Source organism: Pelecanus crispus, chromosome 9 (genome assembly GCF_030463565.1).
Source record: "Pelecanus crispus isolate bPelCri1 chromosome 9, bPelCri1.pri, whole genome shotgun sequence".
Taxonomy (NCBI): Eukaryota; Metazoa; Chordata; class Aves; order Pelecaniformes; family Pelecanidae; genus Pelecanus; species Pelecanus crispus.
In genome coordinates, this window is record NC_134651.1 from 28,357,514 (window position 1) to 28,382,924 (window position 25,411).

General features: G+C 38.1%; 1 protein-coding gene across 2 annotated transcripts in view; it reads left to right on the forward strand.

The window, feature by feature from the left end:
* Positions 1 to 25,411, forward strand: part of STAG1 (STAG1 cohesin complex component) — a 159,845-nt gene that overhangs the window by 54,337 nt on the left and 80,097 nt on the right. For both annotated transcript variants that reach the window (XM_075717154.1, XM_075717155.1), the window contains exons 5-8: positions 6,676 to 6,752; positions 13,754 to 13,958; positions 17,931 to 18,082; positions 22,448 to 22,521. In XM_075717154.1, coding sequence (XP_075573269.1) covers positions 6,676 to 6,752; positions 13,754 to 13,958; positions 17,931 to 18,082; positions 22,448 to 22,521 — 508 coding nt within the window. The remainder of the gene's footprint in view (positions 1 to 6,675; positions 6,753 to 13,753; positions 13,959 to 17,930; positions 18,083 to 22,447; positions 22,522 to 25,411) is intronic.

Consider the following 25,411-nt stretch of genomic DNA (forward strand, 5'->3'; position numbering starts at 1 on the left):
AAGTTTCCTCCATTCCAGAACCTATATTTTGTTGCAGATTTTCTTGGCTTTAACATCACATTGCAATAGAGAAACATGACTCTACCCTCAATTATCTATTCACCATGACAAGTAACAAATTACTTCATTAGTAATTTTCTCTGCTATCTGGTGGAAGTCTGTTCTATTCATATGTTTCTCATACTGCTTAGAAGTCACAGTGGGGTAACAAAGTTTTCTGTAATGACTTTTCTAATTCCAAAAAATTTCTTGGAAGGATTTTTTGCAAAATCAAGATCTGAAGATTCAGGAAAAGGAGCTTGCCACTAAATCCTTGTACTGTGTAACATTTACATTTATATTTGTTCTGAAATCTAGAATAGCTTTCTTGAAAACGTCAAGGCAGTGATAGAAGGGGAGAGAAGCTGGGAGTTTCTGCTGTAGGCGTCTACTATGAACCATCAAAACAAGAAGGCCAGGTAGAAAAGCTTCATTGTTGTTTTTTAATCAGTAGAGTTGTCTGATGTACAGTAGATTGTGAGATGAAGAGACTTAAACTAGCAAGGTGTCATTTGGGAGTAGAACATAGCAGGTTGAGGATTGTCCAGTGAATTCTTACAATGTGGTGGTGACGATTTTTTAGTACAGAAGTTTGGAGAACACAAATGGAAAACACTCTCCTCTAGAGGTAATTCTCATTATTGGGATGGCAACTTAAATGAGCTCAATCATTAGAATAATAATATTCCTAGCTCTGTGAGAGCAAAGTGAAGGGCAAAGCAATGATAATGGCCTTCAAAAGACCATACTGTAAAAATAGATAAACAACATGACCAAGGAAAAAAAAATGAAGAGCTTCCTGTTCCAAAAAATTATATTCAAGACTCAAGTGCAAAATAATGTAAAGCAAAGGAAGAATAGGAATTACAGCAAGAGAACAACTTGTTTGAATCATGTGCTGTGCAATGTTCTGAAAATCAAAATGATATGTGAAAAATAAAAGGATTAAAGGTAAATATTCAAGAATTGCAGGAGCGTATTGGACAACATCAGAGCAATGCATAAAATAAGTAAAACAAAATTAAGGGTAACAAAATTATGTTCTGGTATGTAAATTAATAAGCAGAAGGTCAATTAAAGAATTGGACTGCAGCAAGGGAACACACTTTTCCTATGTATACTGTGTATCATGTGAATGGTAAGATGTTAGCATTACAGGGAGATTTCAGAGAACGCATTCAAATATATTTTGGGAACTGACAGGTATTTGGGTTTGGTTTTGTTGTAGGAGGGTAGACTTAGATGAACCATTATAATTCTTTTTAACAGTTGCCTGTGATTCTCTGTTTGATAAGGTTTTAATTGCATGATGCCATATTCCTCCCCCCCGTTGGAATTCTTGCTGATTCATTCAGTAAGAGTTCACTGTCTAAAGTTGTTATAAGGAAGAATTAGGTCTGTGTCTTTTAGGAAGAGACTGGATTTTGGATACCACTTCACTGGCAGCAGCAGTTGGGCAATGTAGAGTCCATGCAAAAGGAATAAGTCAATAAAAGGGTCTTCTAGTCCTGCATGTGCCATGAAAGCTGAAATTCAACTAAGTAGGCTAATGTCTTTCTAGAATCCTGACTTCTGGTTTCAGTGAAGTGTTTCAGTTTTCAAGCACAGAAATCAATACAAAGTTAGGAGCGCTGATGGGATTTAGGAGTCTCAGCATCTATTTGGATGTACTTCAGCTGTCCCAATACTGCTTCCATCTAGATTAATGATTAACACCTATTGATTCCAATGAGGTAAAATCTACTTCAGTGTTCCTATGTGATTGTGAGCAAGCCACAGAAAATAAACTCTTTTACTGGCATGAGTAATTTCTGGTTAGTTTCAGGCAGCTCTCTTCTGGGAACAGTAAATGAAGTGTTACAGAAGTGTACCACGACCCAAGTTGAGCAGTGAGAAATAATGTGCTCTTTATGGTTTGACTTCAGTCTTTGTTTATCATCTTTCATACAGAGATTTGTCACTAACACTTCTGAGATGATTAAAAATTGCACTTACAGACATTGTAGAAGTGGATTATATCTTATGATCTAAATGGTAAGTGGGGAGAAAGGTATAGGAAATGCACATTGAATGATATTGAGGGAAAGAAATATTGCCCATCCAGCCGTTCTGTAATCATCATCCATCCATGCAAGATCTTTATTAAACTTGCCCTCTCTTGACAATTTCAACAATCAAGATTACTTCCCAGTGCTCTGGTCCCAACTATCAACTGTCAGCTAATGCAAAAGAGTACATTGCCTTTTTTATATGATACTTTCCAGTGCAAATCTTCTAGTGTCTTCATCTTGATGTCTTTATAAATCTTTCTTCAGGTTACTGTTCTTCCAATTTCTGTGGGTGAGAGATACTAATCAGTCACCATGTATTTAAGGTCCCACGATAAATCCTTCTTTGGCAGGAGACTTGTGGGCTTACTTTCTATCCATTTACTTTATTCTTGAGCTGCAATTTTCCCACCGCTTTTCTTGCAGCTTACACAGTTTGAGCAGGTGGTCCAAAAGAGAAGGGATAAAATTGTCTGTGTAGCTTCCATGAATAAGATACCAAAGATTAAAACTGACTATATAGTATAGTTAGTATACTACATAGTGTATAATTTATTAGCACCTGTCAGCAGTTTAGATTTCAAGAGTCCATTTACTAGTGAGTAATTTCTTTTCATTAGTAGTCTTTAAATGACTGTGGGTTATTATAACTGGAGTACCACTTATGCAGTGGCTTGTTTCTGTCATATAAGCTTCCCTTTCCTCTAGAAATACCAGAATTGCCATATGCAAGAGGCCATTGTAGTGTTTGGTATGATGGTGTTCCCTGATTTCCAGCAGTGGTTAGTACCTTCTGTTTGAGAGGAGGAAAGGTAGTTATGGGACAACCTGCATCCAAAGAGTACCCTCTTTAACTGCCAGTATTAAAGGTTGGTGGTTGCTGAAACTTGAGAGCTTACGCATTTTAGAAAGCTCTTGGAGATTTTTGTTGTCACTTTTCTTTTGCAGGGCTTACTGTTATAGCTGGTTAGTCTTCTCGCTATAAATACATGTCTTGAAGCCATTGAGTTTGTGGTATGTTACATCTCCTGGAAATGTTATATCTTGTTTCATACACAGCTTTTTTTTTTTTTTTTTTTCTTTAAAGTGTATTCATGCAATTTGGTATAGGCCCTTTTAGTCTTTCTCTTGTCTAGTTGAAATAATGTTGTGTCGTCTGTATGGGGTTTTTTGTTTTCACTTTTAAAAGCCAGGTTGGGTGACATGATTAATTATTGACAAGTTAAATTGATATCTGTCTTTAGCTGAAAGTTAAATGGGAATTTGTCATTAAGGAAATAGACTTGCATGTCAGCAAGAAGACTCTTTAAAACACAATGTGTGTGAATAAGTTTGAACTGAGAACTTAGTACTGAAGTGGAATAGGCTTCTCAATTTGTTAATGGGCTAAGACAATTTAAATCCTGTTCATTAACTACAGAGTGAGAGTCTCATGACAGAGGTAAAATTCAGTTTAGAAAAATAGAGAAGACTAGTAGCAACATGAGGAAGGCAGAGACCATGGGAATGCACTCCACACCTTCATTGTATTTTATAGAAAATCTGTTATATTTTAAGAATTCACTTCAAAATGGGAGAGTTTAGCTTTTCACTAATTACAAAACCTACGAATTTCAACAGTGTTGACCATTGTTGTATTGAAATGTTACGATGACACCATGAAATGTGTTGTGAGCAGAGTCTTCATAGCATATTTGCAGAGTGTTAAATCCGTTTCCCAGAAAAATAGACAGGATTGTTTTGGTCGGGCGTGGGGAAAGGTGGTGCTAGAAAAAACAGTCAGGCCAAAGCTATTACCTACTGCCAGATAAGTAGAAATGCTCATTTTGCTTGACATGACTTCCAGTAAACTTTGTCATAAAAAGTGGAGGAAAGAATGAGACGTGACAGTGAGTTGGTAAGTGCTGTTCATCTTCACTCCTCTTAATGCTTGCTGACACTTCCTTGGCAGCGTTGAGCTCTTATCCACCCTGGCATCTCTAGAAGATGTCAAGAGTTTGTTTCATCCTGTGCGTGCCTGTGCCCCATGCCCAAAAAGAGCTGGACTATTGCTTGTGTGGAAGATACATGTAGAATCTACAGCAGCCTTATCTGTAATACTTCTGCACAGTGATCAGTAGAAATCCTAACGTGTCCAGGAGACAGATGATGCTGTCTCAGTTCTAGTCACGGAAGGTAAAAAGCCTTTTTGTGATTCAAGGGAAACTGCCTGTGGTCTGTAGTCCTGTGTTTGCAACCTCTCCCCTTGGCCAATTTAGTGGGCAGGTTCCATGTGTCTGTGGTACAGTGTGTGCAATTTGTTATTGGTGAGTGCATCCAGTATGAGCCATCAGCTTTCTCTGAGCACTGTTACTGCATGTGCAAAGTTGCTGAATTAAAGAAGCAGTGCTTTAAGCAGTCACCTCCTGAAAGAGATTCCTTAAGAGAAATTGTTCAAGGAGAAATTATACTTGACTGTGAAGTAACATACAGGAGGTTGTTTAAGAAGTAACAATATCTGAGCCACTAATAGTGACCACAGTATAATTGCCTTCTGTATCCTCAGGGAGAAAAGATACCGAGAACCACAACAGAATTATACAAAGTTGAGGGGAGATTTGAATTGAGTGAAGTACATTAACAAGGAATTTTAGTTACGGTATTTTTACTTTTTCTGACAAAGTAATATGGTTATATATTATGTGGAAGGTATTGAAGATTATTAACAGAAGTCATAAATAGACAAGAATAAAATTAGAATCAGGGCTATAAAAAATGAAATAACAAAGGTCAGTAAGTTACTAATTCAATGAGGGTTATATTACATAAGAGCAACAGATGACAGCATGCAGTGAGAGAAAGAGGTATGAATGCAGTTGAGGTGGATTTCTAAGAATAGCTGTCCGCTGTTCAATACACTGAGACATACTGTCAAACTGTTTCACTTACTCAAAACAAAACTTTTAGTATTGGGGGAAACATTAAAATACAGCTGCATTTACAGATGGTTTCAAAGCTGATAAAACAGGCTTTCAACTGTTGTATGGTAGTATTCTCTTGGGTTTCTTGTTTTACATTAATTGCATTACTTTATATTAATATATTACTATAAATTGCATTAATTACATTTTATATTCAATGCATTACTAATTGTTAATAATATGGAAATTACCATGCAGAAACGTAAATCGCCATTGTTAGAACTGAGGTTGACAGTGTTACCCAGTATGAAATAGATAACAAGTAAATATTATTTCATGAAGAAGCAAAACCAATTCAAGAAATCAATATATAAGTTGCATTGTAAAATGGTACCCCTGCTAAGATATAGAGGATTGGTGTGCTGTGACTGTCCTTGCATATTTTGAAATATGTATGTTTCTAATGCTTGTTTTTCAAGGAATGAAATATCCGAATTAAAACATTTTCATAATATTTAGTATACTTAAATTAACTTTATTTATCCTTTGTACAAGGAGTAATACTATTAGCTGTTAAGCTGCTTCTGTTATGGTTTGAATTTTTGGAGCCATGCAGTGGATCACTAATCCAATTGAACTTTTTCAAACACAGGGAGACTTACTCATTGTAATGTTAATGATGTTGGGATGGATTTTGTAGCTCAGTTTGCTTAACTTTTCTGCACTTCCTCCATTAACAAAAGAAGATCGTGAAGTGGCAAAAAGAAGATTGTGCAAGTAACAAAAAAAAAGTTGACTTGTGCTATATGGCTGAATATTTAGACAATATGTATTTGCAAAGGCAATAATGTGTAAAAACACTTTATTCATTTATACTAATTGAATTTAGGATCAAGTAAGAAGAATGTTCATTTATTGCTATTGTGTTGTTATATTTTCAATTTTTGTAGCTTTGTTCAATTTACAATGAAAAGTTAATCCTATCAACTGTTTGGGTGTAACAAGGGGGAATGGCATAATCCAAATGAAGGAATAACACGGATGCAATTGCTGCTTTTGGTCCTGAGCTGGCTCACATCTTGACTGAGTCCTTTGGAGCCTTTGGTTTTGCAAAGCCTTGCTGACAGTAGCACCATATGATGCAATTGTGCTAGCTCTGGTCTGCAGGTGCTGTAGCTCCATTCCCGCAGTGCTGTGCCTAAGTCAATAAGCCATGCTGGTCCTGAGCTAAGCACTTTGAAAACCACTCCTGTGTCTCCACATAGACGTCATGGTATATCTGTAATCCAGGTGACCCAAGAAAAAAAGTGGAGAATTACTAGTAGTGGCTGTGGAACTGAAAGATGGTCTTCATTTTACTTTGCACACAAAATTAAAAACACTTGGCAACTGCAGACATGGCCCGAGTCCTACATTGCTATCACTTCTGTATCACACTTGTTCAGTTGTAAAGAATAAAAAGATGGAAAATTTTACTAACTCCTAATATGATAGCACTTTCCAGGACAGATGATTTTTTTACGCACTTCAAGAGACAGTCTTGTTCTATACATTCCTGTTATTATTGCATTATATACTCTTTCATATGTATTATTGAGTTGTAAGTTTAGCAACAGAAAAATGTTGATATTATGACGTAACAAAAAATGGGTTGTGTTAACTTCTTTTGTTCCTTCATTATGTTACAGGTACTGTAAGAATTGAAATGTTCAGGAACATGCAAAATGCAGAAATCATAAGGAAAATGACAGAAGAATTTGATGAGGTATAGTATACAAAGCACCTTAAACATTATGAAATATATTACAATACACTTTTGTTTAAAATAAAAATGCAATGGGCAAGAAACCAGTGGATAAGCAATATCTCAGTATGAGAAATTGCATTGACAAGCAAAGCAGCGATTTAAACTATTGGATGAAGAATAACGAGCCAGCATGAGCTTTAGGAAAGAATGATAATGGAAAACCAGAAAGTAATAAAATAGTTTGAAAAGGTAGTTATAGTCGCTCATCTTGAGAAGTCAGGGTTGTGGATTGAGTAGGCCCTGGATACTGAAATGCTGGTACTGAAAAGTTTGCGAATTAGCCCGTTCAAGGGCCTAAGTGTACTACACACAAAAGCATGGAGCAAGCTCACATCCAGTGCTGTAAGAGAGCCTAGCCAGGTCTGACTCTGCAAGAACTAACCTGGGTACATGCTAGCCCTGGTCTGGATCCATGTAGACCCTCGTATATCTTTGTATGGCTTTAGGGATATCCTTGTTTGTCTGTATCCTGGCTATTAGAGAGGTTAATAAGAGGAGGCAGTAAAACGAACTGTAGAAAGTTTTCTCATCGCACTGAAATTGGTGGTGGTATTCTGGATTATGAAGTTCACCTCTTGGAACTGCCATCACACAACAAAGAACTCCAGATTCCTGAGACAGGACTGCAGGCTTGGCATTTGCAGCATTCTGCTCTGTTTTCTGTGTGCAAATTGATGTTTTGTTCATTTGAAATGGCAGTTTAAACCAAATAGTAACTTGACATGAAAATTACCATTTTGGAACAGTGTTACAGAAAGAAATACTCTTCCAAAAGATCTAAGCATTTTGTTTGAAAGAAGTATATTGCAATTCAGATTGGATATCTTCTGTCAAAATAACATTGTTCCTAATGGTGAATGCTTTTTAGCTTTGACATTTTTTAATTGTATTTTCTTTGATTTTTCATGTATAAAAAACCTTAAATAGTTCATTTTGTGTAGTGACAAAGGCAAATGCTGAAGCATGAATTTTCTGTAGGACAGCAGTGTCTTTTTCTGACCAATTCTAACTGGAATGCCAAGGCTTTGATTCAAAAAGTTAAGCAGGAAAACTATAAATGTGAGCACTGCTCTTTTTCAGGATTGTCTTCTGCAAGATTTCCATCTTGTTCATGGGTTTAAACATGTTTAACTATGTACTTAGCTGCAGCCATGTGGATGCTCCTTTTGTTGTACTCAGGTATTCAGTTGGGGCCTTTGTGTACAGATGGGATAGGGTACAGTGAATAAAATTTAGGTCTACAATGACAAACAAAAGGATTGTATCAATTCATGCTACGTTCTGGCTGAATTAGTTTTGTTTTTTAAAACATGACCCAACCAAAGTTACTAAAATGCAGTGATTTTTTACTAGTGTAATTTGAAAACAGAATTTAATATTGTCTCTAGTCTAGCCCCATTGTACAAAATAGAATGGCCAAGGCACTGTCCAGAAGCCAAAGAACATTGATTTTGCCCAATGGAGGATTGTCCCACAGTTGATGGAAGAAAGTATTTCTCAAAAAAACCCTTTTCAAAGCTGTCAAAGTTTTTTCTGAAAAGAGGAAAAAGCTCTCTTCCTTATGCGCAGTATAAATGTACATATAAGCAACATATCTCAAAGAATTACAGTTACTAGTACATAAGCTTTCTTTCTGCATTACCTGAAACTTTTCTGAACTTTCACTGTTCTAATAGAAAGTTTCTGTTCTAGCTTCTGCCTTAGTATTTGAATGGATTTGTGAAAGAATTTGTGGATTTTAATATAAAAGCATGAAATTGTTAGTCTTAGACTGCAGTCCAGGGAATATTTTGAAGTCTGAAATAAACTCATACCCTGTTAGCAGTGGAAAACATTTTAGAATTTAGTGCAGCTTTCTACCAATGTTGATATATCAGATGATCACAGCATAGTAAGTTTATAATTGTTATATGATCTGTTTCATATTATGTTATATGACCTATGTTCATAGTGCTAGTCATACTATTTCAGACTGGTCTGTGCCTAGCAGGATGTCATAGTCACAAAAAAGACCTGCCAAAACATAAGCTTGTAGAGTAAGAGCAGCTTACATTACTGTTCAGGGTAAAACACAATGAAATAAACAAAATCTTTCTTGGTCTTCAGCAGATTGTAAAATTGCATTTGTGATTGGCATAGCATTAGTACACTTTTTCTCCCTCTGTTTAGTGTCCACCAATTAAAGATTCAGGACAACAATCATTTGTTTCTGGGAGAGCTGTTGGTAGCAGACACCATTTGCCAGTGACAGTTCTTTGACTAAAGGCGACACAAGCTAAATTTGGCAGATCTGCATGATTCTTCCCAACCTTTCTTTTCTTGCTGGAGAAAGAAGAGAACCCAGGCAGATCTACTTCTTGCCATCTTTCAGCAGTGCCATTGGCTGTGCTCCCTGACTCAGTGCAGACTGACTAGACTCCTTCCTTGAGCCCATCCTGCCACTGGATTTCTTTATTTTTTGTAAGTCTATAGTAAGCAATGAAAGAAAGGGAGCTGGAAGGAGACTAATGGTGGTGGCTGGGCCGAGTGGTCATCCATTTTCTTAGTAAAGCACCACCATTTTCTGTATAGCTGGGATGAGCCCTCCATTCTTCATGCTAAATATCACTGTTGGCATTTCACCTGTAAATGTGAAATGTCTTCCAGTACCCCAGGACTCCCAAATCCCAATGTCCATCCCCCCATGTCATCCTGAGACAAAGCAGTTGCCTAGGGCTGTTGCCACCAGAACTTTTCCCTTGCGCTGCTGTCCTCTCATGCCCCTAAATCCCATGTCAGTCTATGAGAAGGTAATAGTCAGACTGTGTTGGGAGTGAAGGAGAATGAGAAAGTTGGTGATACTGTTGTCAAAATAATTAGGACAGCCTATCAGCCCAACCTACCTTCATTGTCATTTTTAGATTGCCGTTTTCAGATGGAGACCGTCCCCTTGTGAGCATGTTTTCCTTCCTGCATCAAAATGTGCCTAAGATGACAGGTCTGTTTTATCAGATTAGGGTTGAAAGGGGCTAGTGCTCAGTGGTACATGTGTGTAGGTGGTATGAAGTACCTGTTGTCATATTTATGACGTAAATAATTTCTACAAGTCTAGACCTAACAGGGAAAAAAAAGTACAAGTGTAGTATTAGCTAGGGGAAAATCTTGCATTAGCTATTCATTAGCACAGTATGATGCCCAGAAAATACCTTAATCTCCATTGAAGATGTTCAGATTTGCTGCTTGCTTTACTTTTTCAAGATCATCGCATTGTTCTGTCAGTGCTGCAGTAATCAGCTGGCTGCTAGTCCTAATTTCTCCATTTATGGTAGGGATTGAAGCCTTGATTTTTCTCATCATGAGTGGAGGAACGCTTGTGCAGGACTTAAATGATGGAAATAACTTTGTTCGTTGCTGCCACAAGTTCAGTTTGAGACAGGGAATTCCACTGACATCCATTTGCTGTGCTACTTGGGTGCTTGGCTTATTGAGTACAGGCATTTTGTAGATGAATTCCCTCATAATTCTTGTGCCATTTAGCAGGTGAACAAAAACTTGTTTTGGTTTGAGTTTTCTAACCATTGGACCGTCAACTATCACATGTCAGTGTCACTGATGTATTACATTTTTATTGGTATTTGAGAATAAAAGATCCAATGAAGTGGCTTTACTGTAAATTTATTGTCGTGGTTTAGCCCCAGCCAGCAACTAAGCACCACGCAGCTGCTTGCTCACTCCCCCTACCCCAATGGGATGGGGGAGAGAATCGGAGGAGTAAGAGTGAGAAACACTCCTGGGGTGAGATAAGAACAGTTTAATAATTGAAATAAAGTAAAATAATAATAATAACAATATAATAATAATAGTAATAATAATATACAAAGCAAGTGATGCACAATGCAATTGCTCACCACCCGCCGACCGATACCCAGACAGTTCCTGAGCAGCGATCGCTGCTCCCCGGCCAACCCCCCCCAGTTTCTATACTGCGCATGACGTCATATAGTATGGAATAGCCCTTTGGTCAGTTTGGATCAACTATTCTGGCTGTGCCCCCTCCCAGTTTCTTGTGTACCTGGTAGAGAATGGGGAGCTGAAAAGTCCTTGACTAGCATAAGCAGTACTTAGCAACAACTAAAAACATCAGTGTGTTATCAACATTCTTCTCCTACTAAATCCAAAACACAGCACTATGCCTGCTACTAGCAAGAAAATTAACTCTATCCCAGCCGAAACCAGGACATTTATTCTTCCCATTTCAGCCAGATGAGATAGAATCATAGAAACGTTTAGGTTGGAAAAGACCTTTAAGATCATCCAGTCCAACCATTAACCTACACTACCAAGTCCACTCTAAACCAATCAAGGGTAGACTAGACTAAACCATGTCCCGAAGTGCCACATCTACCCGTTTTTTGAACACTTCCAGGGATGGTGACTCCACCACCTCTCTGGGCAGCCTGTTCCAATTCTTGACCACCCTTTCTGTAAAGAAATTTTTCCTAATTTCCAACCTAAACCTCCCCTGGCACAGCTTGAGCCCATTTCCTCTCATCCTACCGCTAACTACATGGGAGAAGAGCCCAACACCCACCTCAGTACAACCTCCTTTCAGGTAGTTGTAGAGAGTGATAAGGTCTCCCCTCAGCCTCCTCTTCTCTAAGCTAAACAATCCCAGTTCCCTCAGCCACTCCTCATAAGGCCTGTGCTCTAGACCCTTCACCAGCCTTGTTGCCCTTCTCTGAACACGCTCCAGCACCTCAATGTCCTTCTTGTATTGAGGGTCCCAAAACTGGACACAGTATTCCAGGTGTGGCCTCACCAGTGCCGAGTACAGGGGAACAATCACCTCCCTGCTCCTGCTGGCCACACTATTCCTGATACAAGCCAGGATGCTGTTGGCCTTCTTGGCCACCTGGGCACACTGCTGGCTCATGTTCAGCTGGCTGTCTACCAACAGCCCCAGGTCCTTTTTGGCCAGGCAGCTTTCCAGCCACTCTTCCCCAAGCCTGTAGTGTTGCATGGGGTTGTTGTGACTGAAGTGCAGGACCCAGCACTTGGCCTTGTTAGATGTTCTTAGTGCAGTCTTCGCATGCTTTTTGAAAGGAGTGTCTAATATGTAATTGTAGGTTAAAAATACATTGTGTAAATGTGAGTAGTTACAACACTAGAGATTCTGAGGATCTATTCCAAAAAATTATATATGCATACCTTTAGAAAGCATAAATTATGTACTTAAGTTCACATGCAGAGTTCCTACAGGTACTGTGCAGGCAGGGACTTAGTCTGGAGATTATATGTGAAAATAAGGTGTAAACAAGGAGAAGAAACAGAGTCTGGGGTGTTCACATGGAGTTACTGTCAGAAAAACATTGAGGAGAAAGCTTTGGCATTTTAATTTCAGTCCTAAATTTAAATAAATATGAGAGTAATGCAGGGCTTGTATTTATGTGGCAAGACACCGTACCTTGCTGAAAGTCATTAGCAAGAGTATTAGGCATAAACAGACAAAGAACACTCTGAAACACGTGGCACAGCTATGATAACTGCTACATATTTTAGACTATGTTTATCTCTGTTTCTACTACATAATGCTTTGGTCTGATTTACAGAAGTTCTGAGGACTCACAGCAATGATTGAACATGCTAGGAGATATCTTTACGCCAGGAGCTTTACAGCCCTGTGAATTGTTTTCTTTAAAACAAAGCTCCTATTTCTCTAAAATTGGATGTTCAAAGTTAGAAGTAAAAATATTGCTTGTTAAGACAATGTCATTCAGTGCTGCAGTGAATGAGACAGTAAGGTCATTAAGACTGCCTTATAATTTTGTCTTTTTCTAACTCACTTGTCTTTACAATTGTAATTGTTGTTTTAGTATGGTTGAAATGTGTGTGATTTGTTAAATTTGATAGAGAGGGGTTTTTGCTTCAGGGGAATATTGTTTATGAAGTTTAAGTAAAAGGTTCTTTGATTACAGCTCCTCTGTGCTTATGTTACTGGCTTTACATGGTTCAGTCTGCGCAATAAGACAAGTCCTGAGAGAATACAAGTGTTTGTTCTTCATAAAAACACAGAATAAATATGTACAAATGGATTTAACTTTGATACTGCTGACTTCTTATCTTGGGGAAGAGATTCAGGATGGAGCATTAATGCCTTGATGTTTTGAATAATCTGGAATTGACTTAGTGATCGGGTGACCAAGGAGATTATATTTACTCTTCTTCACTGAAGGGGAGAAAAGCATTTTCTAATATGGGGGCGCAGTCTCACTGAAATGCAATATTGCTTGAAGTGAGAATATTAAGAGCGGAAGAATTGGAAGGGGTTAAACTTAAATGAACTAAGTGTTCACGTGCCTACTCCAGTCTTGTAATAATCTTTGGAAGGTGGGATGTATGAAACTGTCTAGGTTATATGAATCTGTAGTAAAATTTCCATTACTTCTAAGGCAGGTTTTACCACTAGAAAAAGGGTAAGTTTGTAAGATCAAAAAAGGGCAGTATTTACTTTCTGATAAGATCTTGGTTGTAAACTTGAGTAAAGCAAAGTTAGTGAGGAGAGGCAGTCACTTGATTAGAGTAATAACATGGAGTTGGTGGGGATGGAGAATGACAAACCTTCAATGACACAAGCCTTTCTTTAGGTTTTGACCTTAAATACTTTGAAATACTCCTTTCTCATCCTTTCCCCCTACTTCCTAACCCAGGACACAAGGAAAAAAAATTGAGTTTCATGCATACTTTGGACTATACAGAGCTAATATTGTAAGTCTAGAACAGTTATAATGAAGTCTTTGAAAAAGTGGGTTTATGCCAACAAGCTTCTTTGATTATTAAAGAATAACATGTTGGTTTTATTTGTTAGTCTCCATTGGCTTGAATTAGCTTAGAAACTTAGACCATGATGGCTACAACAACATTATAATAAATTAAATGGGGAGACTTTTAATACTTAATATTTTCATTTTCTTGTTCTTCAGGACAGTGGTGATTATCCGCTTACCATGCCTGGGCCACAGTGGAAGAAGTTTCGATCCAACTTCTGCGAGTTCATTGGAGTGCTCATTCGACAGTGTCAGTATAGCATCATTTATGATGAATACATGATGGACACAGTGATCTCTCTTCTGACTGGTTTATCAGATTCCCAGGTCCGGGCTTTCAGGCACACCAGTACATTAGCTGGTAAGTAAGCTAGTGCAGAGAAGAGTTTTTTCAAAGGAGTTGCTACTATTTAGCTAGTTTGAGAATTACTCCTAGTTTTGATTGAGGTGGCATTTGACCAGCACTGAGAACTCTGGAAAGCTTGATCAAATCCAAGTACCATGTATGCTATAACTATACTTAAAATACACTTTTTTGTTTGGAAAGGAGTATGCTGAGGCACTCAATCTCAGGCATTCATGACATACCCAGGGGCCTCCAGTAAATCCTGTGAATGAAAAGTGGCATGCTTATGTCTTGTATTTTGTTATTAGTTGTTCATTTGTTGCATAGAATGTCCTCATAATTTTGTATTTTAGAGTACAAATTTATTGTAAATAAATGTCAAGAAAATTATATTATCAAAGAATTTCAGTCCACCAAAAAATAAAATCTGTGCCTTCACTCTTGAGAAGCATTAGGTTTGGGAGCACTGGACCATAATTGTATGTCTCATTGTCTTCTGCCTCCAGCCACACTGCACCTTTAAACACAGCTGCCTGCATCTAAGGAAAGCACTGGGTATATTGTTAGGTAGAAATAAGCTTTTCTAGAGTGTATTTCATCAGACCTGTATGTGATGTCTCCCATAAGATGGATGAATTGCTCTCTAGAAGTAACTATTTTTCTCCAATTACAAAGCAGTAGTAGGGTGGCTAGCTTTGATGTAGGTGTCTAAAGCTAGTTATGTCAGGTAATATCTTTCTGCTCATCTCATGTGTTGAAATACATTTTATTGGAAGATAATTCTCCTTAGTCTGTTCGTAGATCATGCCAAATATTTGAAGCCTTTATAGAAGACATTTGTCATAATCTGAGTATTTCTACTGCCAATATTTGTTCCTGATTTAGTTAGCGTTTCCATAATCAGCCTCTTACAATTTTGTTCAGGTTTCCAAGTGTAATACCCAGTGTCCAACGAATTCAATCAGAATTTTTTAAAACTTCATCTCTTGCTATGAATATAAGAGGCAGATTTCCAATGATACTGAAATGCCAACTCCAGATTTGACTGGAGTTTGATTTTTAAAATTGAAACCAAAAACCTTCAACTCACAGTGGCTGTACTCTTTTGGAAACCTAACCTCTTGGATTCTTCACCTTACTCAGTAATGGAATGGAAAAAAACATGAAATATGCAGGTGTAAGTTTCCAGGTTTAGACTTTGCCTCTACAAATTCAGTATTCAAAGGTGAACACTGTTTGAGTTGCAGATAACCTGCTGGAAATCTGTGCCTATTATTTAAACTGAGATGGAAACTCTATCCCTTTCTAGCTGATACAGACTATCTTCAATTCCAGGTGATTTTGATTTGCGATTTGCTTAGATTGTCATTGATTGTTTTATAGGAAATAGATCATAGAGTGAGGATAATCATGTATGCAGTCTGGTCTCTTATTTTGATTGGTTCATCTTTGTGTGGGACAGATGTTTGAGTGGTTTGATTGAAAAGACAGAAAAAAGCACCTTACGTTAGAGGTGTTACCCAAGACCTGTGCTATATGGAAGAAATAGTTGCTATCATTTGGAATGGATTATGTAGGTAGAAACTTCAAGTAAGGATAAGCAAATGCAAAGGCCAAGGTTCATCACAACTAGCTTCAGTTATTTAAGCTGCTGCTGGCTTCTTGCACTGGATGTACAGGTAGCTAGCACTTACATTAGGAATAGGAACTGCTGAAGATAATTTTCCAGTGATAACACATGACATTTATTTATTTTATCACATGAGAGCTTTGTTTTGATTCCACAAATTTCCTTCAGGTTTTTGCACATTAAATTATGTTACTATCCTGCAGAGCAGAGGTCAGCATGATGCCATGGAGCTCAGTCTTGATAAAGATAATGAAAATCTACTTGTAGAATTTAATTTGGTTTTGTGATCTTTGTTTTCAATTTTCCTCTATGCTAGCCAATTTGAATGAGAAATGATTCACTGTAGCAAGAAACTAAGGCAAGAAATACATGTGAGTGCTTCTAGAGTTACCAGCTTTGAGCAATGGCAAGAGAAGACAGAGTTATCATAAGAGTAGCTTCATTTCTCCACTTGTATGGTTGCTTTTCTACCTTGAAGACAGTGCTGCGTATTTAGCCAGAGAGGATGTGATAGTTTGTGATATGCCATGTAACCACACAGAACATGGGAAAGATCCTTATTAATGTTTTTGTAAACATAAATTAGGACAGAGAAATATACATGAAAAATATATCCAGCATGTGTGAAAATGCATACAAAGGGGTATATAAAGTCCTAATCATATTTTTATACAACTATACACTTCAGAGCAATGTCAGCCTTTCAGAGAAACAGTGCTGTGGTCCCTTGTAAGCTGAGTAATCCTCAATAACTATTGGTTAAGAGTTACCTTTAGTATGGAGGCATCTATAATGATATTGTTATATATGCAGTATTCAGTGGACAAGGGAAAAGCAATGGATGTCATCTATCTGGTAAAGCCTTCGACACAGTCCCCCACAACATCCTTCTCTCTAAATTGGGGAGATATGGATTTGATGGGTGGACTGTTCGGTGGATAAGGGATTGGCTAGATGGTCGCATCCATGGGGTAGTGGTCAATGGCTCGATGTCCACATGGAGACCAGTGGCAAGTGGAGTCCCTCAGGGGTCTGTACTAGGACCGCTGCTGGTTAATATCTTCATCAATGACACAGACAGTGGGATTGAGTGCACCCTCAGCAAGTTTGCAGATGACACCAAGCTGAGTGGTGTGGTTGACACGCCAGAAGGACGAGATGTCATCCAAAGGGACCTGGACAAGCTGGAGAGGTGGGCCTCTGTGAACCTCATGAGGTTCAACAAGGGCAAGTGCAAGGTCCTGCGCCTGGGACAGGGCAACCCCCGATATCAATACAGGCTGGGAGATTAAGGGATTGAGAGCAGCCCTGCAGAGAAGGACTTGGGGGTACTGGTGGATGAAAAGCTGGACATGAGCCAACAATGTGCGCTTGCAGCCCAGAAAGCCAACCGTATCCTGGGCTGCATCAAAAGAAGCGTGGCCAGCAGGTCAAGGGAGGTGATTCTGCCCCTCTGCTCTGCTCTGGTGAGACCCCACCTGGAGCACTGTGTCCAGCTCTGGAGCCCTCAGCACAAGGAGGACATGGACCTGCTGGAGTGGGTCCATAGGAGGGCCACAAAAATGATCCAAGGGCTGGAGCACCTCTCCTGCGAGGACAGGCTGAGGGAGTTGGGGTTGTTCAGCTTGGAGAAGAGAAGGCTGCGAGAAGACCTTATTGCGGCCTTTCAGTATTTAAAGGGGGCCTACAGGAAAGATGGGGAGAATCTTTTTAGCAAGGCCTGTTGTGACAGGACAAGGACTAATGGATTTAAACTGAAGAAGAGTAGATTTAGGCTAGATATAAGGAAGAAATTTTTTACAATGAGGGTGGTTGAAGCACTGGAACAGGTTGCCCAGAGAGGTAGTGGAGGCCCCATCCTTGGAAACATTCAAGGCCAGGTTGGCTGGGGCTGTGAGCAACCTGATCTGGTTAAAGCTGTCCCTGCTCACTGCAGGGGGGTTGGGCTAGATGACCTCTGAAGGTCCCTTCCAACCCAAAGCATTCTGTGGTTCTATGATACTTAATGATTCTTAGTAGAGAAATATATGTAACTCCACAGTAACTGGCTTTGTGGTGTACACTGATCCTTCAGATTCACATGCTTGCTCACTGACCTTATGCACTCAGAACTTGCATAATTTTCTGGAGAAGATGGCAAAGAACATTGCCTGGAGCTCAATGCAGTATATATATTCTCTTTTCTGATCTTTAGATGAGGCAAATGACCTGAGGATTGCTTGGGTGGGAGGTGCCTTTCCAGATGGCTTTGTGTCAGGGTGGAGTTGGTTATTTTATGTGAGTATGGATCTGCTGAGGCAATATTTTTTAACTCTGACTACAGGTAAAGAGTCATATTCTGTCTTCTGCCTTTGCAGCTATGAAGCTTATGACTGCTCTTGTGAATGTTGCCTTAAACCTGAGCATTCATCAGGATAATACACAGAGGCAGTACGAAGCTGAGAGAAACAAAATGATTGGCAAAAGAGCTAATGAAAGATTGGAGCTGCTCCTTCAGAAAAGAAAAGAGGCAAGTGAAAAGATGAATTTTTTTTCCTGGTTCATGCACATTCCCTCCAACAGAAAGTCCAGGGTGGTTTGTGACCTGAATATCATAGTGAGAAACAAGAGATTAGTTCTGCAGTCGTGTTTGTGTGATCTCAAGCCTATTACTTGGGCTACATTTTAAAATCTTGTATTAACACATTCAGTTGAGTTTGTGTGCTGTTCTGCACGCACAGGATAATTTCTATTCTCAGACTTGTGTATATGACCAGGCAGGAAGAAAATTAGTCTCAAGGTGTACGTAGTAACTGTTTTGGTTATGCAAAAAGATTTTGAAAAGAGGATCACATGTAGTCCCTCATTGCACTGCCCGTTTCTCCCTTTGATCACTGCAGTTATTACATAGTGTCTCATTAGTACTTCTTTTTGTAGCTACTTTCAAGAAACACTGGAGTGGGGGCTATAGCACCTGGTCTCAGGGAGAAGAAGCTAGGGAGACATTAAAGTCGCTTTTAGTAAGTACCAGTCTGGCATTAGGTGAGCAAAATCATTAGAAGGTTGCTGTAATCATCCCTAAATAAAGTATTATATCCCAGGAAATTCAGCTTTAGAGTTGTACTTAAAAGAAATGTAAAGATGACAAGTAGAAAATGAATACATATACACCCAAACAGACATAATCCTTAAAGATGCCATGTAAAACTCATAACATATACTTCATTTTTTCAATCAATGACTTTGATTTAAATTTATTATTTTTAATATATTAGTCTGGAATATATGTCCTCCACCACTGTTTTACTCCATGGCAAATTCAGGATGTCTAGGTGCTTTAGCTGTATGCACCTTGAATTCTTTTAGGTATAACTTTGACTCAAAATTGCTTGACTTTATAGTCTTTGTCTAGGGATAATTACAATTATGTATTTTGGTTTTATTCTACCCCTACAGTCCGTAACACAGTTTTACTTGGCTGTCATAATTCTTAAAAATCATGCATTAAGGTACAAAGCAAGAGCAATCTCTCCTGCCCAAACTGCAAGGGAAGCATTTTAAATTAAATATGAAATTCAATGTCAGCCTTAAAGCATTTTACCAGAATTGCTTTGTCAAAATAGCTGGAGCACAGTTTCTGTTCCAGATTTGTTGATTGTTACTTTGAATTTCCAGAGAAGGACAAAGTCACTAATTACATTAATTAACTTGGTTTAGTATCTCTGTGTCTATGGATGTCCTCTATACTCATTCCTTCAGCTGTTCTTTTCAGTGTCTTTTGGAGATGCAGTATGTAATTGCTCTGGGTAGACTTTGAAGCAATGATGCCTGGCTAGCACAGGGCTGTGAAACCCTGAAAGAAGCATGAGCATTTGGCAAACCTTAACTTTTGAGATGTATGTTCAGTCTCTCTCATATCTTTATTCACTATAACTAATTCAAAATGTTGCATAGGAGTAAGCCAGAGAGTGGTGGTGATTGAGATACATGGCGTTAAGCATAGTAGAGGGCCCTGTATAGAAGACATTTATTAGGATTAGATGGCATAATGACTCTGTGTAAGGATTCCTAACATAATGCTGTGTGTTTCCCATGTTAAAATATACTGAATTTACAAGAAATAGTATTCTGTGCTGGCACTTTATTTAGTTGATGCGTTTGATGTAGTGCCATCATAATAAACCCTCAAAAGCACATACATGGGCATGTGTTTATCTTCATGAAGTTATATAGGGACAGTTCGCAAGCTAAGTGTGGCAAATTAATCTGAAGTAGAAGAGATGGAAGACTTTCTCTGAAGTGTTTCATTCTCATGTCATCATCTACATGCCTAATGTGAGAGCAGTGCGTGAAGGTCTGTTCTCGTCAATGAGATTTTCAACTAAACCGGATGATTTATGTAACAATCTGCCACAAAACAGAGGAAGTTGTGTTTTAGTAGCTGCCAGTAGTAATTCAAATTTTGTGCTTGTCATACATGTCTTTTTGAGCTTCTCAAAATGCTCACAGAGTCAACAAGAGAACGTTTCCCTTATTTTTACTTAGGTTAAAGGGGGGGAGTGTTAAATCACTTTTGCATTGGTAAGAGCAAGAATTCCGAGACACAAATGCGCTCTCAAGATGCCCAAAGTTAAGCACTCAAATTCAAATACATGACCTAGAAAAGCTGAAAGTGTAAAAAGCAATTACAGTTTTGGAGAAAATTCATATTTTTCAAAGAATTGTTAATTCATTACTGAATCTAAAATACATTTGAGAATTGTAGCTTTCAAATGTTAGCACACAAAAGTAAAAGGGATCTCACATGGACCTACTGAATCTCTGATTCTGCTTCTACGCCAGCTCTGCCCCAGCACCTGGATTCCTGTATCAGTTATATAGCTGATAACTTACCATGTTTATAGCGAGCTGTAAAATCCATGCAGAAGGAAGGAGGAAGCCATCCATGCTGTCCCCTCATCTATGCTGCTTAGTCTTGTATGGTTCTGCTCCACTTTGCACTCAAAGAAATATCAAAGTACACTTTTCTTCTGTATCGTAACCTTTTTAGGGCTCATGAAGTTCAGTCTCTGCTACCTCTCTTCTGTGGTGTGTTTTTATATTAACAATTCATACCAAAGTTCTTGGGGAGCTTCCCCTTTCCCTTTCAGGGCCTCAGTAGTTTTTCAGAAGGCCTCCTGAGGCTTCTTGGTTCATTCCCATCCTAATTTTACTCCACAGTCTGTGCTAGGTTGTCTCTAGCCCTATGTTACTGTAGATATTTGCCTGCCTGTAGCCTATGAAGTTAACCAACTGAGGAGTGCTTAGAAATTCACGCTCTGTTTTGGGTTATGTATTCTTGAACAAGCATTTAGTCTGTGCATATCTGGGTTGAGCTGGTGCTGAAAGTAGTGCTTCTCACAGAAGCCATGTCTAAATATGCTTGTTTTGTGTACCAGGCCTTTGATATATGCAGAGCTAGTTTGTGCCCAACTTTTCCCTTTGTACATAATCCCTTTTACTATGAAATTAATTTATTTGGCAGGTGTTTGGCAATTTAGTCAAGAGCCCTCAATGCCTCGGTTTCCCCATATGCAAAATGGAGACAGCACCTCCTTACATTTTAGGAAACTGGGAGGCTTCATTTACTGAATTTTGCAAGCTACTTTAGATCTTATCTGGAAGATACTGTAGAAATATTTAAAAAATATAAACCCCTGGGTGAAAGTGTTTATGAGCTCATGCTGTGCAGGAAGTCAAAACAGCTGATCATAATTCTGCCTCTGGCTTTAAGATGTTTTGTCTGTTAAATAACTATGTCCATAATTTTACAGGTTTTATTTTTTTATGCATATATGCACTCTGTACTAGCAAGGCTCTGTTGTGGTTTTCATACTGAAAATGTGGAAAAATTTACATTCACATATGTTGTGGTATTCTGCTTTGACATTTTCACATTAAGAAGCACCTTGATGGAAGAGTGATGGCTTTGAGTGTAGTAGCAGTTCTGCTCCAAAAGCTGATTGTATAGAATTGGCATCATCTTATTTAACAAAGCTGCATTTTGGTGTAATTCAGTCATACGTATTTAGTTTAGTACAAAAGCTGACAGTATGAGAATACTTTAATTGATTCTAAGATGTTCCTTTAGGATGTGTTAACATACTCACTGACACATAGTAAGCTTTCCATAGTACTTACAAAATGTGCTCATATTACACAGGAAATATTAAGTTTTTTTAAAAACACACTCTTATTTATAAAAACACTCTCATAACACCTTTTTCATTTGAGTTTGTTTTTTGTTTGGGTTTTGTTTGGTTTTTTGCGATCTAAGGCCTGGATGTCAGGTGTGCTCCAGTGTTAAGCACCCATGCTCTGATTCTGGAAAGCTTCCTGGTTCAGAAACTCAGTTATCATGGGCACTGAAGTTAAAGCAACTGACACTCATACTTAAGATTGAGAACAGCTTTAAGTACTTTCCTTAAACAGGACATTGAATTTTTCAGAGGGGATTCCTGATCTGTAACCAGCTGTCATTCACTCAGTTCTATCTGTTTAACTATGATTACAGGACTGCTGACATCACTGAACACATAGTCTCTACTTGTCTCAATTTCAGTAGCAAAAAAAATGGTGATGGCCACTTCAAAGGACTAATTTGAAACTAAATCAGTTAATGTTTGTAGAGAATGTTAAATTTCTTCCATTAAGGCATTGCATATATATGTATATATATGTATGTATATACACACAATATAGGTATGTGCTGGAAAAGTAGAAAATGGTGAATCTACTAACACCTTTAACTATAGTGCTCTTCTGTGGTCTTCTAATGTTTCCCATTAAGGAATTGTAGAATATCAAATTATAATAAGCAGTGATCTTTTATTTATTTTTGTTTTATTTTTTACAGCTACAAGAAAACCAAGATGAAATCGAAAATATGATGAACTCTATTTTTAAGGGTATATTTGTTCATAGATACCGGTAAGAAAATGCATGCTACAGTAGGCTCTGCTAACAAAATGTAATCATGTCAAGGGCAGTTTCTGTGTTGACTTCTCTTCTGATGTAATATTCTAGATGCCACAAAAGCAGTATCAAAACCACTGAAGTTATGCAAGAAAATCTAAGTGTAACACCTGTTAACACAGTAGAGCCATCCACACAACTTTATTTTAATTCAGTAGAACAATTGTAAAGAATTGTGGGAGACATGGAATTTGAATCTTTGTCTTTTAAAAAGAAAAGTTGTCCAAGGTGGGAGCACAAACATGACATATCTTAAGAATAATCAAATTATCACTGCATATCATAAGACGACACTGCATGTCCTTTTGTATGTCTTAAGTGTAAACAAATTTCTGACGTTTCCACCATATATGCTTTTTAGCCCCAACTTCAACTTTATTTTCCTCCTTAAATTACATAAGGGCGATCAAAAGCCTTAATTCCAGTTAGTATGGGGGTTTTTTTTGTTTGTTAATTGTTTTGGACATTTGTACCAAGAACAATAAAAAGTTATTGTGGTGTTAGCACATCCAAAAGTTGGGTGGTTTTTTTTAATAGTTAATAAGCTATGTCTTGTGAATACAAAACCACAGCAGCTTATATATATTCATGTGAATGTGCACATGCATGCACTTCTATTTACTATAGAGTTTCACAAACCAGTAGATTTGTACTGGTGCATGCTATTTTGGAGTATGCTTTATCAGAGAGCAGTAGTCTTTTAAAATAGATTTAGGGTGGTTTTGCATCACAAGATAACCTCAGACCATCTGCAGCATCTTGGTGAAACCAGCTCTTTAAATGTTAGTTGACTTATCAAAGTCAAAAGATAAAATTTGAGAATACTAAACTATGCAATTAACCTTTCAGATTTAAGTTCTGGTTTAAAACTTTACCATTTATGAAATCCTTTAGACAAATGACGAAAACAAGAAAGGGTGTATGAGAAGAGGGTTAGAAGGTGAAGAGGAACCCATAGTTCAGGTGGGCAGAGGGATTATTGTAATTACAGAGAAAACCATGCAGGAAACCTGGAAGGGGCCTATGCTGAGAAATACATGAGTGTGAGCCACACAGTGGAGTTGGAGCATGTCTCTTCAGTACCCAGGCATGATACTTGAAAGAAAGTTTATAGCAGTACTGGCAGCATCTCTCCAAGGAGATCAGAGGTAGCAGCAAAAAGGAGTCTCTTGAGAAGACAGTGGATCTAAGTATAGTGATTGCTCACAAAAGGACCTCTTTTCCTGCATGCATATGTCACACTTCTCTTTTTCTTCAGACCTTGTATCCTTATTCTGTCCCACACACCTGTGAGACAACTTCATTTGCTATCCATTATTTCCTCCCTCCTGAGGAAGTCATAAAGGAGGGATGGTGAACTGAGAGGGTCTGAGAGTAAATGGAATTGGTCAGTAAGCCTTGAGCTACATGGCAACAGAAATATGGGTATACAGAGTCAACAGGTAAATTAGGATATTAGCTCAGTATAGTGCTCACACTATTTTGTTATGAAAGCAGCTTTTATGGTGTGTAGGTAATAAAGAAATTAAATGCAAAGAGTTTTTCCATTTTTGCCCCTTCAGAATTTAGTGTATTGTATCAAACAAGAAGTCGCTTTAAAATATTTTCCTAGTAGCTCGTTCTCTTATGTGGGGTTGGAAAAATACTCTACCTTTTGATGGTCTGCATGCTGTTTCCTTTTCTTCTCTTTCTTTTTAAATCCTCCTTTTGTAACCCTGGTGGTTTTTTTTCATGCCTTCTGCCGCCATTAGTAAAGGCCTGATTTTGCTGATACTGCTGTAACAAAGGAGGGGCCAAATAAATAAACTCTGCTTAACCATGCCTCAAAAGAAGATGCTCAGGCTGATGCTATTAGACCACTGAAGAATTTGCTGAAATCAGTCAAGCAGTGGTGTGCTCTGAGCACGGTGGGTGGCCCCACTTCTGCCACTGTTCAGAGAGGGTCAGAGAAGTAACTGCTTCCAAGTCTGCCCCCAAGAGCCACTTTTGTGAGGAGTCATCATCTCTCTGGCTTCGTTAACTTCTGTGAAGCTCCTAAGAGAGTCTGTTACAATATATACCTGAATATGAGTAATCTGTAGATAACAGAGAACATAGATTCAACTTTCTGTAGTCACATCTGTGCAAGAATATAGAGGGGAAAAAATACCTGTATTAAAAACAGCTAATTGAAGAGAAAACCAGGGGTGGGGGGGAGAAAAAAAGGAAAATATTTCAAACTATTATCTGCTTCCATAATGTTTCTTAAGCATTCCTTCTCTAAAGTAGTTCGAATGATTTATAAACTGGATGTCATTTTACAGTCTATAGCCCATGCACAAGTGGCAATGATTTCAAAAGAATGTTATTTTACTTATTCCCAGAGAAGAAATCCCTTTCCATAATATGATTCAGACTCTGCCACAGTAATTCATGCTCAGTGACCTTTGTAACTTAAATAGCAAGTCCTTGATCTAAACAAAAAAAACCCAAACCTGTTTCATTCATAATGTAGCTGTCTTCCTGCTGGTAAGTAAGCTAGGCTTGCAGTGAGGTTACATCATCTTTCTGTAGATTGGCTTCAAATTTGTTGGAAGATTTCAATGCTTACTTCTCACATTAAAAAAAAATAGCAGAAATAGCTAAACAATTTTCTAGGTGTAATGTTAGTGTGATGTTAACGGCAGATTTGGTTACAAGTTGAGATATTCTTAATAAATATGCAGGTGTACCCAAACCCATTGCGTATTTCCTTATCTCTTTTCTGAATCACTTTTTCTGACTATTTTTGTGTTGCTTTATGACATATTTGTTTGTCCACTGTTTATTATTTTTATCATCTCTAAAACTGAGAGTTAATATCAAA